Here is a 14,035-nt window from a genome sequence, read left to right as displayed (position 1 = left end):
TACAATCACGAGGCTAGAGGCCTCACATTTCCCAAGGTCTATAGGCTTTGGGGACCTGCAATGTATAGTCTGACCTTCTGCCTCATGATAATACCCGCACTTGTAGCAGAAATCTCCTCGTATTCACTCCCAACAAAACCGCTGGTCACCCAGTCCCCGTAGGAAGGCTGCACGCTATTGTGTTGGGACAACTCATTCATGTCCCGCACCACGAGGCCCCACTGCCATCTGATGTACACTGGAAATGGGATTACCACCTCGTGCATGCAACACCACCTACTGCAGGCCCACTGAGCTCCCTTCTGAGAGAAGAGGGTTGACTTTCATATTTCCACTCCCCCCCTTTTTTTTAAAGGTGGGAACTAGAGGGGAACCCCAGGCTGTCTTTACCCTAACAAAATCCAAAACTCTTCAGAAACCCCTAAACAACAGGAGATATTCCCTCCCGAAATGTCACACAGCGAACTCTCAGCTAGTATACTTCTTGGTAGGCATCGGTGGGGCTGACTTAAGTCGTTCAAGGGTCTCCTGTTCCCCAAACAGTTATACCCCAAGACACAGCAATGTTTTTGTAGACTGGGTTTGCTGTGAGTGCCCCTCACCTATACAGAGAATAGGCACAAATGCAAGGGGTTAAATATTTTGTCATTGCTTGCTAGATTGGAAGGAAAGGAAATGAATTTTCTTAGTTTTCAGCCTTAGAAAACTCATGTCTTCCCTTTGTCTGATCTCAAACTTCCCACAGCCCCCTTTCCTCAACACATAGGCACTCTTCCCTCTGGCCAGATGTCTGTTGCTGGGAAGCCAGAGTTGAGCCTCAGGAACGGATACTCGGGGACTGAAGAGGGTTGGAGTTCTTGGGGGTCTCTTGATTCCTGTATCATGGTCCCCAGCCCTAGAGACTGCTTTGGAGATAGGAGAGCTAGCTTACACTCCCACACCCCTTGGCCTTTGAAACTAAACAAAAATTTTTGTCAGATTTTTTTCTCCTTCTGAGTTCGCTTGGGCTGGATATGAAAAGGTAGCAATGGGGACAGTCTATTCAGGAGATAATGCACAGTGCCCCAGCCGGTAGTCCTCTTGCACAGGTGACCACACAGTTTAACACTGCAGGGCCATGGAAGTACATGCTGATCTCTACTAGTTCCTGTACTTGGGACCCAGGAATTGGTGGCATTTGGAGAAAGGGGCTGCATTCCATCCGGGCCAGTTCCCCTACTTGCTTCCTGCAGCCTTACCTGTCTGCCATCCTAGCCTGGGCATCCATCGTGGCAAGACATCCCTTAACTACCAAAAGCAGAGGAGAGCATCTTGAAAAAACCATGGCTCCAATCCAGTCACACAGGCATGCACCCCTACACACAGACACCAACCCCCTTTACCCAGACACTCGAACACACCACTCACCCTGCCCCTGCTGCAGCTCCTCACCCACATGCCAGCCCTGGGCTCGGAGTTCTCTGGACCCCTCACACAAGTGTCTCAGACAATATTTGCTCTCTCAGCCTGCACACACCTCACGCCATGGACGTCAGCACAGGCACATACAGTTCCCAACAGTATGTTCAGTTTTAGGAGGGAGAGGAGGGCGTGGAGCCTGGGTGGGGGTCGTGAAGCTCAGGCGACAAGTCTAAAGGAGCATCCGTCCGGGGCTGGATCTGGGGGGTGGAGTGGGGGGACAAGTCAGTGCGCTGCCGAAGAGCATCGCCTAATCCAGCCGGAGCTCGTGGGCCGCGGGTGCATTTATCATCCTATTACTGTAACAAATCCGAGCTCTACTACATGAAAGGTAAAATGAATTACCGACGTTAAGCCGTCAATAAAGTCATTTCTGTAAATGGTGTCTCCAAAGGGCCGCCGCATTATTCAGCTGGCTTTATCAGCTGGCTGGAAATTACGTACAGGACCGGGCCGCGCGGCGCGCGGGGCCGCTCACTTTGATTAAACGTCTTGCCAGCGCTATGTGACAGAGCTTTTGACCAGGGTTTTATTCACAGGCCTGTGATGAACGCCAAGCTGATCAGGCGGAATGAAGAGTAATTAAAACCTATAAATTATCTTCCTCAGCCCTTCTCACGGCGTCTCCTGCAGGCGAGATAAGGCGTCGAGACCCTATTTACGGCGCTGAAAGGGACCGCGGCGCACAAAAGCTACGCGGCTAAATAGGATATTGATAGTGTCCTAATTAGAATTTAATTAAGTACCCACGGTCGCTTGCGGGATAAAGATTTCAATTTTGCGAACTTAAATATAAATAAAAATCCCACCTCTATTTCGGGGGGAAGAAGTGAGGGCAATTGGAGATTTCGGGGAGCCCTTGGGTTAGAAGCAGAAGGGAACCCACCAGAAGGTACAGCGGATCTGGAGTGGCTTCAGAAAGTGCGGGAGACCGCGGTGGCCCCAGAGACACACTCAGGGGAGGTTCTCACCATCAGGTCACCATCAGGCCCCTGTCCAGTGCTTTTTGGAAACTCGGCCCGGGAAATCGGGAAATCTCGGCTGAGCCGAGATGCAGCCAGATATATGAATTCCCTGTCTCCGGGACAAACTTCGCCTCACTCACTGCCCGGGTTGGAGTTGTGGTTTTGGTTTTATATTCTCGCTAACCTAGCCTCTGTGGCACCTTTTTTTTTTTTAACTAGGGGTAGGGAGTTTAACTATTATGTCCCAAAGAGATAGTCAGAAACTATACCACTTGGGGATGGTGATCTGGGAGGAGCGAGTAGGGAAGGCTTCCTTTGCTGAGGGTTCAAGTCGCCTTTCTTGGACCAAAGGCTTCAGCAGTCCATTTGTATGCCGACCCTCCAAAGCAGCTCCCAGGCAGATCACTCCCGGCGCCTGGCACCAATCTTCACTCCCTAGCCTTGATTATGGAAAACTTTTGAGGCACTTCCACTAGGAAAAAGAGGAAAAGCTCAGAATATAGGAGCCGGGAGCTACTGAGTCGAGAATACTCGGGGCTCCATCCCAAGTCGAATTCAGCGATTTCAGCTATTTTAGAATTGGGGTAACCCGTTGTCCACATCTTCAGCCTGCCAAGGGGCAAACATTTGAAGCGGTTTTGTTGGTTTGATTTTTACTTCGCTGGGAAATCTAACACAGATTTCCCTGAACTTGAAACCCAAACCCAGGCCTTACAAGGCGGCAAAACACGTCGCCCGGTTCAGGGGCTCTGCTGAGACAATTCTAGCGGGTTATGACAACCCTAATCCCTCGAAGCCAAGGAAGGAATGGGCAGCAGGCACAGGGGCTCTTCCGTGGCCTCTGGGTATGGCTCCACCGCGTCCAGGCAGCTCGAGGGCATTGATGATCCAGACATAGAAGGGCATGGTTGAGGATCTCTCAGCGACAGTGTGGCTAGCCAATGACACAAACCAGCAGTGCCAGCCAGGTGTAGCAGGCCTCATAGGTTTGCAATTAAGGGGAAACAAACTGCGTCTCTTAAAGTAGACAATTTTAAATCTTTTTCTCATACCCGGTATCTTGGTTTCATTCCTCCTCTCTCTCTCACACACACACACCAGAGAGACAGAGACAGAGAGAGAGAGAGAGAGAGAGAGAGAGAGAGAGAGAGAGAGAGAGAGAGAGAGAGAGAGAGAGAGAGAGAGAGAGAACTGAATGTTGTTTCGGTCTTGCGCGGGAAGGGAGGGGGCATAGTAACCCAAGTCCCTGCCGCTTGTAGCTGTCCCCAATGTGCACGAACCCATAATCCTGTATTTCTCCAACAAGTTGTGGAGTTGCTTCTCTTATCTGCCTACATTCCAAATTCTAGTTCTCTCGGATATCTTCGTGCCCTCTTCAGTCCGGATCTGAAGGAGGGGGAGGGGCGTGGGCACGGATGGGGGCAGGGCGGGAGGACGTACGGGGCCTGAGCCTCTGCACCCCCTCTCCACCCACGACCGCCGCCCCCGGATTATTTATCCGCAAAGTCCCGCGCGCGCCCATTGGACCGAACCCTGAGTGTCAGCGCGAGTCGCGGCTCGCCATTGGTCCCTCACACGTGCGGCCCTGACTCACGTGCTTCCGGTTTGAAGGCAAAAAGTGTGCCTGGGTGATTTTTTTTTTTTTTAGCGAGAGAGTTTGTGCAAAGATCCGAGCTGTCAGAGATTTCAGGGGGGGGAAAAGAAGCCCGGCACTGGCGGAGACGTACTCTCCCTGCAAAAAAGCAAAGGCGATTAAAGGCGCTGCCAGCCTCGCACTCTGGGCACAGCTGAGCATGACACTGGGGAAGTCAAACCCCTCACTACTGCCTAGGAAGATGGGTAGACTTTAAAGACTATTTTTTTCCCTTTGAGAAAAAATTCTTGGAGCTTTAAGAAAAATCGTTTTTTTCTTCCTTTTTTCTTTTCTCCCCCTCCTTTTTTTGGGCTGTGGTTTACTCCCCCATTAAGACCAATCATTGAAATCTGGTTGCTGAAAGGGAAAAAAAGGAAAGAAAAGAAAAGAAAAAATAGCCAAGTGTCTTCTCCGTATCTGGATGTCTACAAATTAGAGCGAGGGAGAGAGCGAGATCTGCTCCACCAGAGCAGGCGAAAGCCAGGCCAGACGCCCGGCTTTCTTTTTTTCCTCCTGCACCCGCCCTGTGCCTTCGCTAAGGCTTCGCCTTGCCTCCTTCCTCTCCGCGCACCCCCACGGGCCCGCTGGCAAAGTGGGGTGGGGAGCGAGGCGCGGGGGGCGGGGGCCGGCGCGGCGGCCAGGGCTGCCGGGCGGCCGAGCATGGAAGAACAGCTGCCGGAGCCTAAAAGTCAGCGCGACTCGGGCCTCGGCGCGGTGGCAGCGGCGGCGGCGGTGGTGGCGGCGGCGGCCCCGGGCGGCCTCAGCCTGAATCTTAGCCCAGGAGCCAGCGGCAGCAGCGGCAGCGATGGAGACAGCGTGCCGGTGTCCCCGCAGCCCGCGCCCCCGTCGCCGCCGGCGGCGCCCTGCCTGCCGCCCCTAGCCCATCACCCGCACCTCCCCCCGCATCCCCCGCCCCCGCCGCCGCCTCCACCGCAGCATCTCGCGGCGCCTCCTCACCAGCCGCAGCCCGCGGCCCAGCTGCACCGCACCACCAACTTTTTCATCGACAACATCCTAAGGCCGGATTTCGGTTGCAAAAAGGAACAGCCCCTGCCGCAGCTCCTGGTGGCGGCGGCTGCAGCCGGAGGAGGTTCGGGAGGAGGAGGAAGCCGCGTGGAGCGTGACCGAGGCCAGACTGGTGCAGGTAGAGACCCTGTCCACTCGCTGGGCACGCGAGCTTCGGGCGCCGCCTCGCTCTTATGCGCCCCAGATGCGAACTGTGGCCCACCCGACGGCTCCCAGCCCGCCACCGCCGTCAGCGCGGGAGCATCCAAAGCCGGGAACCCGGCTGCTGCGGCGGCGGCAGCGGCGGCGGCGGCGGCGGCGGCGGTAGCGGCGGCAGCGGCGGCGGCAGCATCGAAGCCCTCGGACAGCAGCGGCGGCAGTGGAGGCAGCGCAGGGAGTCCCGGGGCGCAGGGCGCTAAGTTCCCGGAACACAACCCCGCGATTCTACTCATGGGCTCTGCTAACGGCGGGCCGGTGGTCAAGACTGACTCGCAGCAACCCTTAGTTTGGCCCGCCTGGGTCTACTGTACACGCTACTCGGACCGTCCGTCCTCTGGTGAGTACCCAGGCCGTAAACTATGCCTTCCGGCTGAGGCCTGCCCCAGAACTCCAAGCGCTCTCACTTCACGTCCTCTTGCCCCAGGTCCTAGTCGAACGGGCGCTCGATTCTGCCATGCTGGCCTCTTCCACCACTCGGGAAGTTTACAGCTATTGGCAGGCACAGGAGGCTCCAGTTTCTGTCGTTTGATTTTCTGAACTCAGAGACCTGAGGTCTTTTTTTTTTATGTTTTATGTTTATTATCTTTGAAAAAAGATAAGTACTCATTGGCTTAGTTTTTTTTTGTTTTTTGTTTTGTTTTTTGTTTTTTTTTTTAGGGAAAGGGTTCCTTGAGCTGGCGGGAAAATAGGCCTGGTGGCTTGAATCTACAGTCTCCACCTTAGTTCTGAAGGACCGGCTTTAGCATGGGAAATCGACTACAGAAATAATCTTTGCCGGAACAAACACTATGGATATTATTGTGGGGAGAGTCCATTTACATAAAGTCAAATATGGGGAGACAAAACGAGAAAGAGAGAGAGAGAGAGAGAGAGAGAGAGAGAGAGAGAGAGAGAGAGAGAGAGAGAGAGAGAGAGAGAGAGAGAGAGAGAGACTCCATCCCCACGTACCCAGCCCGGGTATGGCGAGTCAACCCGCTTGGGTAGAATGTAGGGTATAAGGCTGTGACCAGAAAGGTGACAGCCACTGCTCCATGGAGCTGGAAGGCCGGGGAGAGCGAAGCAAGCAGGCCAGGGTCAGGCTTGAAAGCTAGCTATGGGCAAGAAAAGCAGTTTCCCTGCCCCTTTGCCCTTGGCTTCTTTCTTTCACTTTTTCCTTCACAAATCCTCCCGTTAGTAATTATCCACCAGTCTTAGGACAATTCTATGTTTTCTTTTCGTGTGCGAGAGCACAAGAAAGGCTAAGACCTACCCAGGACAGCGGCTGGGCCCTGGAAGAGGAGGTTCAGGCCTGCTGCCCCTTGCAGGGACCAGGAGTTCCTGAGAGGCCAGCTCGGGCCACTAGGAGAGCAGCAGGGGCTTGGGTCCACGGTCAGCATGGAGCCCACCAGAGGACCAGGCCAAAGGTAGCCACAGGCGCCTCTCTGTTCTCGGTCTCTGCAGCCGTGCTGCTTCGGGCCGGGTGCGGATCGATGCGTGCTATCAGCCCTCGCCATCTCGAGCCCCGTTATTGACACGTCGGGCTCCCTGAACCTCCGAAAAGCTGCTTTGATTGACTCGCCTGATGGATAGAGTGATTGAGCTGTCAGGCTGAGTGGGTCGGGCCGGCCAGGAGGCTACGATTTTATTACAAGTGTCCGTGCCCCTGCACACACGCACACAACAACAACACTACAACAAGCTCCAGACCCATCTCCCGCAGTGGCGTCTCCTGGAGAAGGCGCTCATTTCTTGGGCCGTCTCTTCCTGCGAGGCTCATCTAAACCCAAGTCCTGCTCAGGAGCAGGCCTTGTCTTTGTTCGTTGCTCGTTTCCTTTTTATAGGCCAGAGAAGGAAGAAACCAGCTATTTCTATTCCAAAGGCAGTTCACAGGGATGGGTGACAACCTAGGCATGATTCCTACAGTCAGTTCGGCCTGGGCTGCTCTTCACACACAGCTAGTGACCCTAGGCGCTGGTCTGCTGCAGGATCCAGTGGCTCAGTTTTATCCATTGTCACAAGCAGAGACCCTCCTTTCAGATAGTTTTAGCTAATAACAGGTTTGGCAGGGACTTCACTTGACTCCATAGGTCTCCATAGCTATTACTGAGGCCAGCAGTTCAATGCCAGCATCCCAATATGCATGCCAAGAAGCAGGCTTCAACCCTTCAGGCACCGAGGAGTAGTCTAGTTCCCTCTCCCTTGTTTTCCCTGCCTTTCCCAGGCTCATAGCAACCTTCCACATTAGCATTTGAGAGGGACGATCGTTTTCTTGGTGAGTGTTCTTAAGGCCTTCTTGCACTTTTCATCTGTGATAGCATAGGGCCCCAAGGTGACTGTCTCGTCCCTATCATCTCTTGGTCCTTGTTTTGCTTATGGCAAGGGTCATCCCAATCATGGGCTCCCCCATTTGCTTGTGTTACTTCAGGATGTCTGCATCCCGAAATTGGAGCAAGCAAATTTAGAAGAGAGATAACAGGATCTCCCTCCCCTTCCCAGCCATGTTTGCCCCTACTTAGAGGGGTCAGAAAGGTCTTTCTGTTCTTCCTGGAGTCAACTAAGAAACTAAGTAGAATGTCCCAGGGCTTAAGCTCATAGGATAAGGGGCTGCAGCCCTGTTAGGGAAGGGGCAGGCAGTGTCATGCTTCTTTCCAGAAGTCACTTCCCTCAAGTCAAAGAGAAAGGAAAGAAGGCAGAAAAAAGCCTCCAGTTTCTCTGGAGCTTCCCAGCCCTCCCCGGGGCCCCGTGGTGAAATCAGGTAGGGGCTTTGCATAGACCTGTGTGCGTGTAGCTTACTGCGAATGGGAAGGAATCAAAGTAGACTAGCCATTCTCCCCAGGGCCTGCCTCTACCGCTGCATTTTATTCCAGGGCTTGGAAGACATTCCTGTGCGCCCCCCCCCCAGTCTAGGTTATTCTAACCCAAAGCTCACTCTATATTGGGTTCCTTCCATTCTTGGCCTTCTTGGCTGGGAAGTACTGAGAGCTAGGTCTGATAGCTTTCTTGAATTAGGACGTGGGGTGCCCCATGCGATCCCTGACAGTGTCCCTCTTAGACTTCTGAACCTCTCCTGTAGAAGGGGGGCAAGAGATCTCAATGGCTTAGAGAGGGGCTCTTCCTTGGAGGCAGCCGGACCGCAGCCGACCTCCACAACCTTCCTGGAAGGAAGGAAGCTCGGGACCCCTGCGGTGGGCTCCGTGCTCAGCCGTTCTCAAGGCTTACTCTACCCTCTCCTCCTCCCTTTGCTCCCGGCTCCCTTCCTCCCCTCCCCTGCCCTGTCCACCCCACTGCAGGTCCACGCACCAGGAAGCTAAAGAAGAAAAAGAACGAGAAGGAAGACAAGAGGCCGCGGACGGCGTTCACGGCCGAGCAGCTGCAGAGACTCAAGGCGGAGTTCCAGGCAAACCGCTACATCACCGAGCAGCGGCGACAGACCCTGGCCCAGGAGCTCAGTCTGAACGAGTCCCAGATCAAGATCTGGTTCCAAAACAAGCGTGCCAAGATCAAGAAAGCCACGGGCATCAAGAACGGCCTGGCGCTGCACCTCATGGCCCAAGGACTGTACAACCACTCGACCACCACGGTTCAGGACAAAGACGAGAGCGAGTAGCTGCGGCCAGCCCGGGGCCCGCGCGCGGTTCAACCGCGCCCCGTGCCACCTCCTGGCTCCGCGGGGCTGCAGCTTCACCGGCCCCGCGCCGCCATGCAGAGACGATCGCTAAGGAGTGAGGCATCAATCGGGAAGGCAGAGAACGCAAGCGAGAGAAAGCAATCCTCCGAGTGGACATTCACATTGGAATTTTTGAAACGGTTTTTCAAACGGGAGAAAGACTCGGGCAGGTGCTATGGGGGACAAGAAAAGATCTATTCTCTAACTCACAGTATAAGATAAAACTGCGAATTCCTTAAAGCTCTATCTAGCCAAACTGCTTATGACCGTGTATATATTTAATTTCAGGTAAGGAAAACAAATATGTGTAGCGATCTCTATTTGCTGGACATTTTTATTAATCTCATTTATTATTATTGTTATAATTATTATAATTATTATAATTATTTTATCCCTCCTCCCCACCTTGCTGCCCCCCAGCTCAGTTTCGCTTCGTTGCTTTTATCTTTTGAGTGTTTTTGCTTCTCTGGTTACCTCCCGGCCCCCTCCCCCCCAACGCTGGCCCTGGTTTCTCTGGGACTTTTCTTTGTGTGCGTGTGAGTGTGTTTCCTTGCGTGTCTGCTCTTCACCCCTCCTCTACCCACCCAGGATTCTTCCACTGGTCTTGTCTATCCTCCCAAACCCTTTTCCTCCTCTGGAGACTCCTTGAGAAATACAACCCCACAGACTGCGAGACTGAACCGCCGCTACAAGCCAAAGATTTTATTATGTTCAGAAACCTGTAGTCTGAAATAAAATGTTCACTGTGTTCATGACTTGGTGACTGCCCTCTTCTTTGTGGGGTTGGGAAGGCACTGTGTGGCTACCACTCTGACTTCACAGGGCCGGTGCAGAGCGCTGGGAATCTCGGGGCACGCCATAAGCATCGCCACCCAACAAATGCCAGAGTGAAGCAGGGTATGGCACAGATTTGCTTTGGTCTTAGTCTAGAGGATATGCCTAGTTCCCGAATGCATTCTAGGGGACCCAAATGCCGGAAAGTCCAATCCCACACATCCCTGCCCCCAGCGGTTCCAGCTGGCTCCCTAAACTGGTGCTGGCCCAGCTAGCTGAGTCCTCCTGTTCAACCTGCTTCTGTGCACCAAGCTACGCCCTTCCCCTCCTTTCTTTTTTCTTTCTTCCTTGTTTTTTTTTTCTTTTTGGTGCTAGTTTGGCTGGAGGTTTTTCTTTGCCAAAGGCTAGAGGCTTTACCAGGGCCTGCAACGGTGTCAGTGGTGGTGTCAGTGGCAGGCTGTCTGCGGAGTTGCCCAGCTTTAGCCCAAAGTCTCTGCAGCCTGAACTTGACCTCTTCCTTTGGGCATGGGACTCCCTTTGGCAGATGATTGGCCTGATGTGGCTGATGCACACGGCTTCACTGGGCAGGGGTCTCACAGTACTGCAAAGTGAAGGCCTAAATGCTAGGAAAGCTGTGTCTAGTGATCCTGTTCTGGGCCTGGATGCCCCCTGACAGCCATGAGCCTACCTGTTCCTGACATGAACCCTAGGTATAGAGGACACTTCCCCAAATCCAACAAAGTTTTTCCAATTTCCTCATTACAAGGCGAGGGTATTCTGTACCAAAGACCTTAGGTGTGGGCAACCCAGAGGACACTGTGGATAATTGTCAGTGACCCTGGGATAGATCCTCCAGGACTGACACTGGGTGAGGCTTTCAAAGGCTAGGTGGTGGAAGAGAGATGAAGAGCCTACTTAAAGGCTACCATCTCTCTTTGTCTTAGGATTATATAAATTATGAATTTTACCCTCTTTTTTCCTATGTGCAAGATGTGTGTAACATGTATGCAGCTGTGCATATGTATGTAGATAAGTATGCTAGATAGGTGCATGCATATGTATGTGTGTGCATGTGTGATACTATGCACTTCATGGCAAGCCCTGCTTCCCACCCGTTTTGTGCATGTTCTGCATGTGATTGTCTTGTGTAACTGAGTGACTGTTACTCTGGGTCAGATGCACGATTGGATATTTGTGAGCTCCGCAGTGCCTGTGCATGCACTCATCTGTGTTTGCACATCAGAATGTTTGCCTAGTGTGCTTGGGGTTTGGGTGAATATGGGGACCCTCTTTTCTGTGCTTTTCTCTAGAGTTTATTTCCTGTTTTTTTCCAGTATTGATTTTGGAAGAAATAAGAATACCCTTTCCTTGAAAAGGTCCCCATAATTTGGCCCAACATCCCATTCCTGGCCAGAGAACTAAAAGTGCTAGACTCTATACCCCAGGAAGCTAAGAAGCCCATGCAAGTCTTTGCACAGGGCTTAGGAACTTGAAGTTTGGTGGCCTGGAGAGGAGTTGGAAGTCCATTAGACATTTCTATGGGTCCCTATGTCTTACTGTTGTTTGGAGGGGTGTCATCGACACAAAATAGGTGTTCAGCTCCTCCCTGGGTATACAGCGTTGAAGCAGAGAAACTCTTCTCTGGTGGCCACAAACACGTTTTCCTTTTCTTAGGGAGTGAAGTTTGGCATCTTTAGGTCCTTCAGGCAGGCCTTCGGGTGAAGGGGTCAGGTCTGTAATGCTAGCCATCTCAGAATCTGGGCCAGCTCCCCCTCCCCATCCGCCTCCTCCAGAAGCACTTGGGGATGTGATGCTGAGTTCCCTAGAGAACCTTGCCATTTGGAATGCTAGAAACTGGGCTTACCTGCCCCCTCCTTTCCCTACCATGGTCCCTTACTACACTGAAGCATCCAGGTCACCTATTTCAGGGGCTAGGACAGAGGCAGCTGCAGAAGCAGTTCCAGGAAGTGTCCTGTTCCCAAAGGCCCCAGTACAAAAAGGCCAAAGACAAGAGATCTCCACCCCCTTCCGATTAGGGACAGCGAGGCCACCATTCCACCTCCTGGGTGCGTTGGCTAAGTGTCTGGTGGGAGCGGTATTGTGATGTAATTTGATTTCTTACCCATTATCTCCCTTTATCTTCTAATCATGGGAGCAAATAGAGATTTCTTCATTGTTCAGCGGGAGAAACCGGAGTCTGAGAACTTCGAAGCTTGTGCTTCTCTGTGCCTGTTTTTGTTTTTTGTTTTTTTTTTTTTTTTTGTAATCTATACTTCAAAGATGCAGCCTTGTAGTCAAGGTCAGGACTGACCTCCCACTCCTTTCTCTCTTCCCTTTCCAATTTTCATTCTTCCCAGTTGGGGCAGTGAAGGAAGGGAGGAGGGCTCTGGTCAGACCTTGCTCTAGCACCCCTTCTTTTAAAAAGAGAGCAGGAGAGAGTAATAATGATCATAAATAGCCATCGATTTCTCTGATTTATGGGGCTGGCTTGGCGAGCTGCCTGTGTATTAAAGCGAGGGGCCACATCGAGATAAATACTTGAACTAAGCACACTATCCCAACTTCCCCATCTTCTCCGTTCCACCCCCTCCCTTAAAGATTGGATTGAACCGTATGCTTAAATCTTCCTCAGACTAGAAGGAAATACAAGCTACAGGAGTCTAAACAATATCGATCTCAAGCTCTTTTTGAGGGCAAAGTTCTCTGTTTTTTCCCTGGACGGTCCCTTCTTTTCCTTCAGGGTGGGGGTAGGTGGAAAGGCAGTGGGAGGGAGAGGATGGGGATGTGGGGAGAAGCTGCTTGGCAGCAGAAGGCATTTTGGTGTACAGGTCTGTGTGTGCATGTGTTGTCTGCAGTGGACACGCTGTGCTTGGGCATTTTGACTTGCATGCTGTGCATATGTTTAGTTAGGCTTGGGAGGTGTTTTTGGGTATATAGGTTCCAAATGATAGTCATTGTCTGGTGTTTGTGGGTACATGCATATGCTTGACTCATACACTCCTAAAATGGGGCCACCCAAGATATAGAGGAGTAGTTCTGGCTACCATAACCTCATCAGTCACCGGGAATGAAGCCACCTGGAAAGCCAATCTCAGAACAGTTCCTTTCCCCCACGGTCCCCAGTGAGACCAAAGCCCTGAGCCTAAGGATACTCAGGCTGAAGCTAGAGGCACCAGAAGAAGGCCTGCCCCAGTGCTGGTCCTTCTCTGGGGTAGCCCTGGGTTTGTTCAATGGCCAGCTTGGCTTTTCTTTGTGTGCTCCAGACAAACCATTCTTGGGCAGTAGACATGCTATGATTAGCTCACCTATATGACACTGGGGCAAGATGGGTAGGAAGGCCATGCTTCTATCAGCACTTCCCATGTGCTACACAGCATGGTCTTGTTTAAGCTGAATAAGACCCTGTTCATATTAAAGACCATATTGGTCCTCCCAGGCTTAGAGCACTGTTCTATCTCTCTTGAGTACTGGACGCTTCAACTCTTCCCTGGATCTCTCAACTCAGCCAAGAAGACTCTAAGCTTGATGATTTATAAAAAGGGGGCTTGCCCATGGTGGTACATACTTTAAATCCCAGCACTCACAAGACACAGAGAAACAGGAGGATCCCTGTGAGTTCAAGGCCAGCCTCATCTACAAAGTGAGTTCCAGGATGGCCAAAATTACATAGTCATACTCTACCTCAAAAATAAGCAAGCAAAAATAAGATAAAATAAAGCAAGTGATAGTAGGCGGCTCTAGTAATCTCCCCCCCAACACTCACTCTTTTAATGAAGCCCCAGTCTTCGAGTGGTCCTCAGGAATGCTCAAATAAAAAGGGGTTGCTTTTCATGTAGAAGAAAAAAAATCCTGAGATGACAAAGCCTCCTGTGTTCCATCAGGAGAGTGGCGTCAGTGCACAGGAAAACATGGCATACATACAGGTTTCTTCACATGCAAATATATTTGCACATGTATGAAGTGTGCCCAAGTGGGAAACAAATAGACTTGGTTCTTATGATCAAAGGTGTGATCTGCGTGCATGGAGACATTACCAGGACATAAGGTTCTGGCAAACATATGGGCCAACAATACTAGGACTGTGATGGGACACATACTACACATCCAAGTCCCAACATGTGGGCTTTGTTTCTAGCTAGGGTAGGAGACAGTGGTCTCTGTATGGTTGTCACCAAGGAGTACTGGGGCTGAGAGAGGTCTTTTGTTTGGGAGTGTAGGAGATGGGAGTCAAGGCAACCACCGGTGATGATGACCTGAGGTGAGGTGCCCCCACACACCGGGGGGAATCAGAGTCAAGATTTTTAGCTTCAGAACCTAACTAATAGTAGTTGTAGA

General features: G+C 51.9%; 1 protein-coding gene across 1 annotated transcript; it reads left to right on the top strand.

Annotated features, from left to right (window-relative positions):
- Positions 1-4,668: 4,668 nt before the first annotated feature.
- Positions 4,669-9,681, top strand: En1 (engrailed homeobox 1). Its single transcript, XM_005070306.4, has 2 exons — positions 4,669-5,617; positions 8,550-9,681. The coding sequence occupies exons 1-2, from the start codon at positions 4,717-4,719 to the stop codon at positions 8,864-8,866; spliced, it is 1,218 nt and encodes a 405-aa protein (XP_005070363.1). The 5' UTR covers positions 4,669-4,716; the 3' UTR covers positions 8,867-9,681.
- Positions 9,682-14,035: the final 4,354 nt, after the last annotated feature.

Source organism: Mesocricetus auratus, unplaced genomic scaffold (assembly GCF_017639785.1).
Source record: "Mesocricetus auratus isolate SY011 unplaced genomic scaffold, BCM_Maur_2.0 Super-Scaffold_100676, whole genome shotgun sequence".
NCBI lineage: Eukaryota > Metazoa > Chordata > Mammalia > Rodentia > Cricetidae > Mesocricetus > Mesocricetus auratus.
Note: the sequence above shows the minus strand (reverse complement) of the source record. Positions and strands in the feature narration are given on the sequence as shown.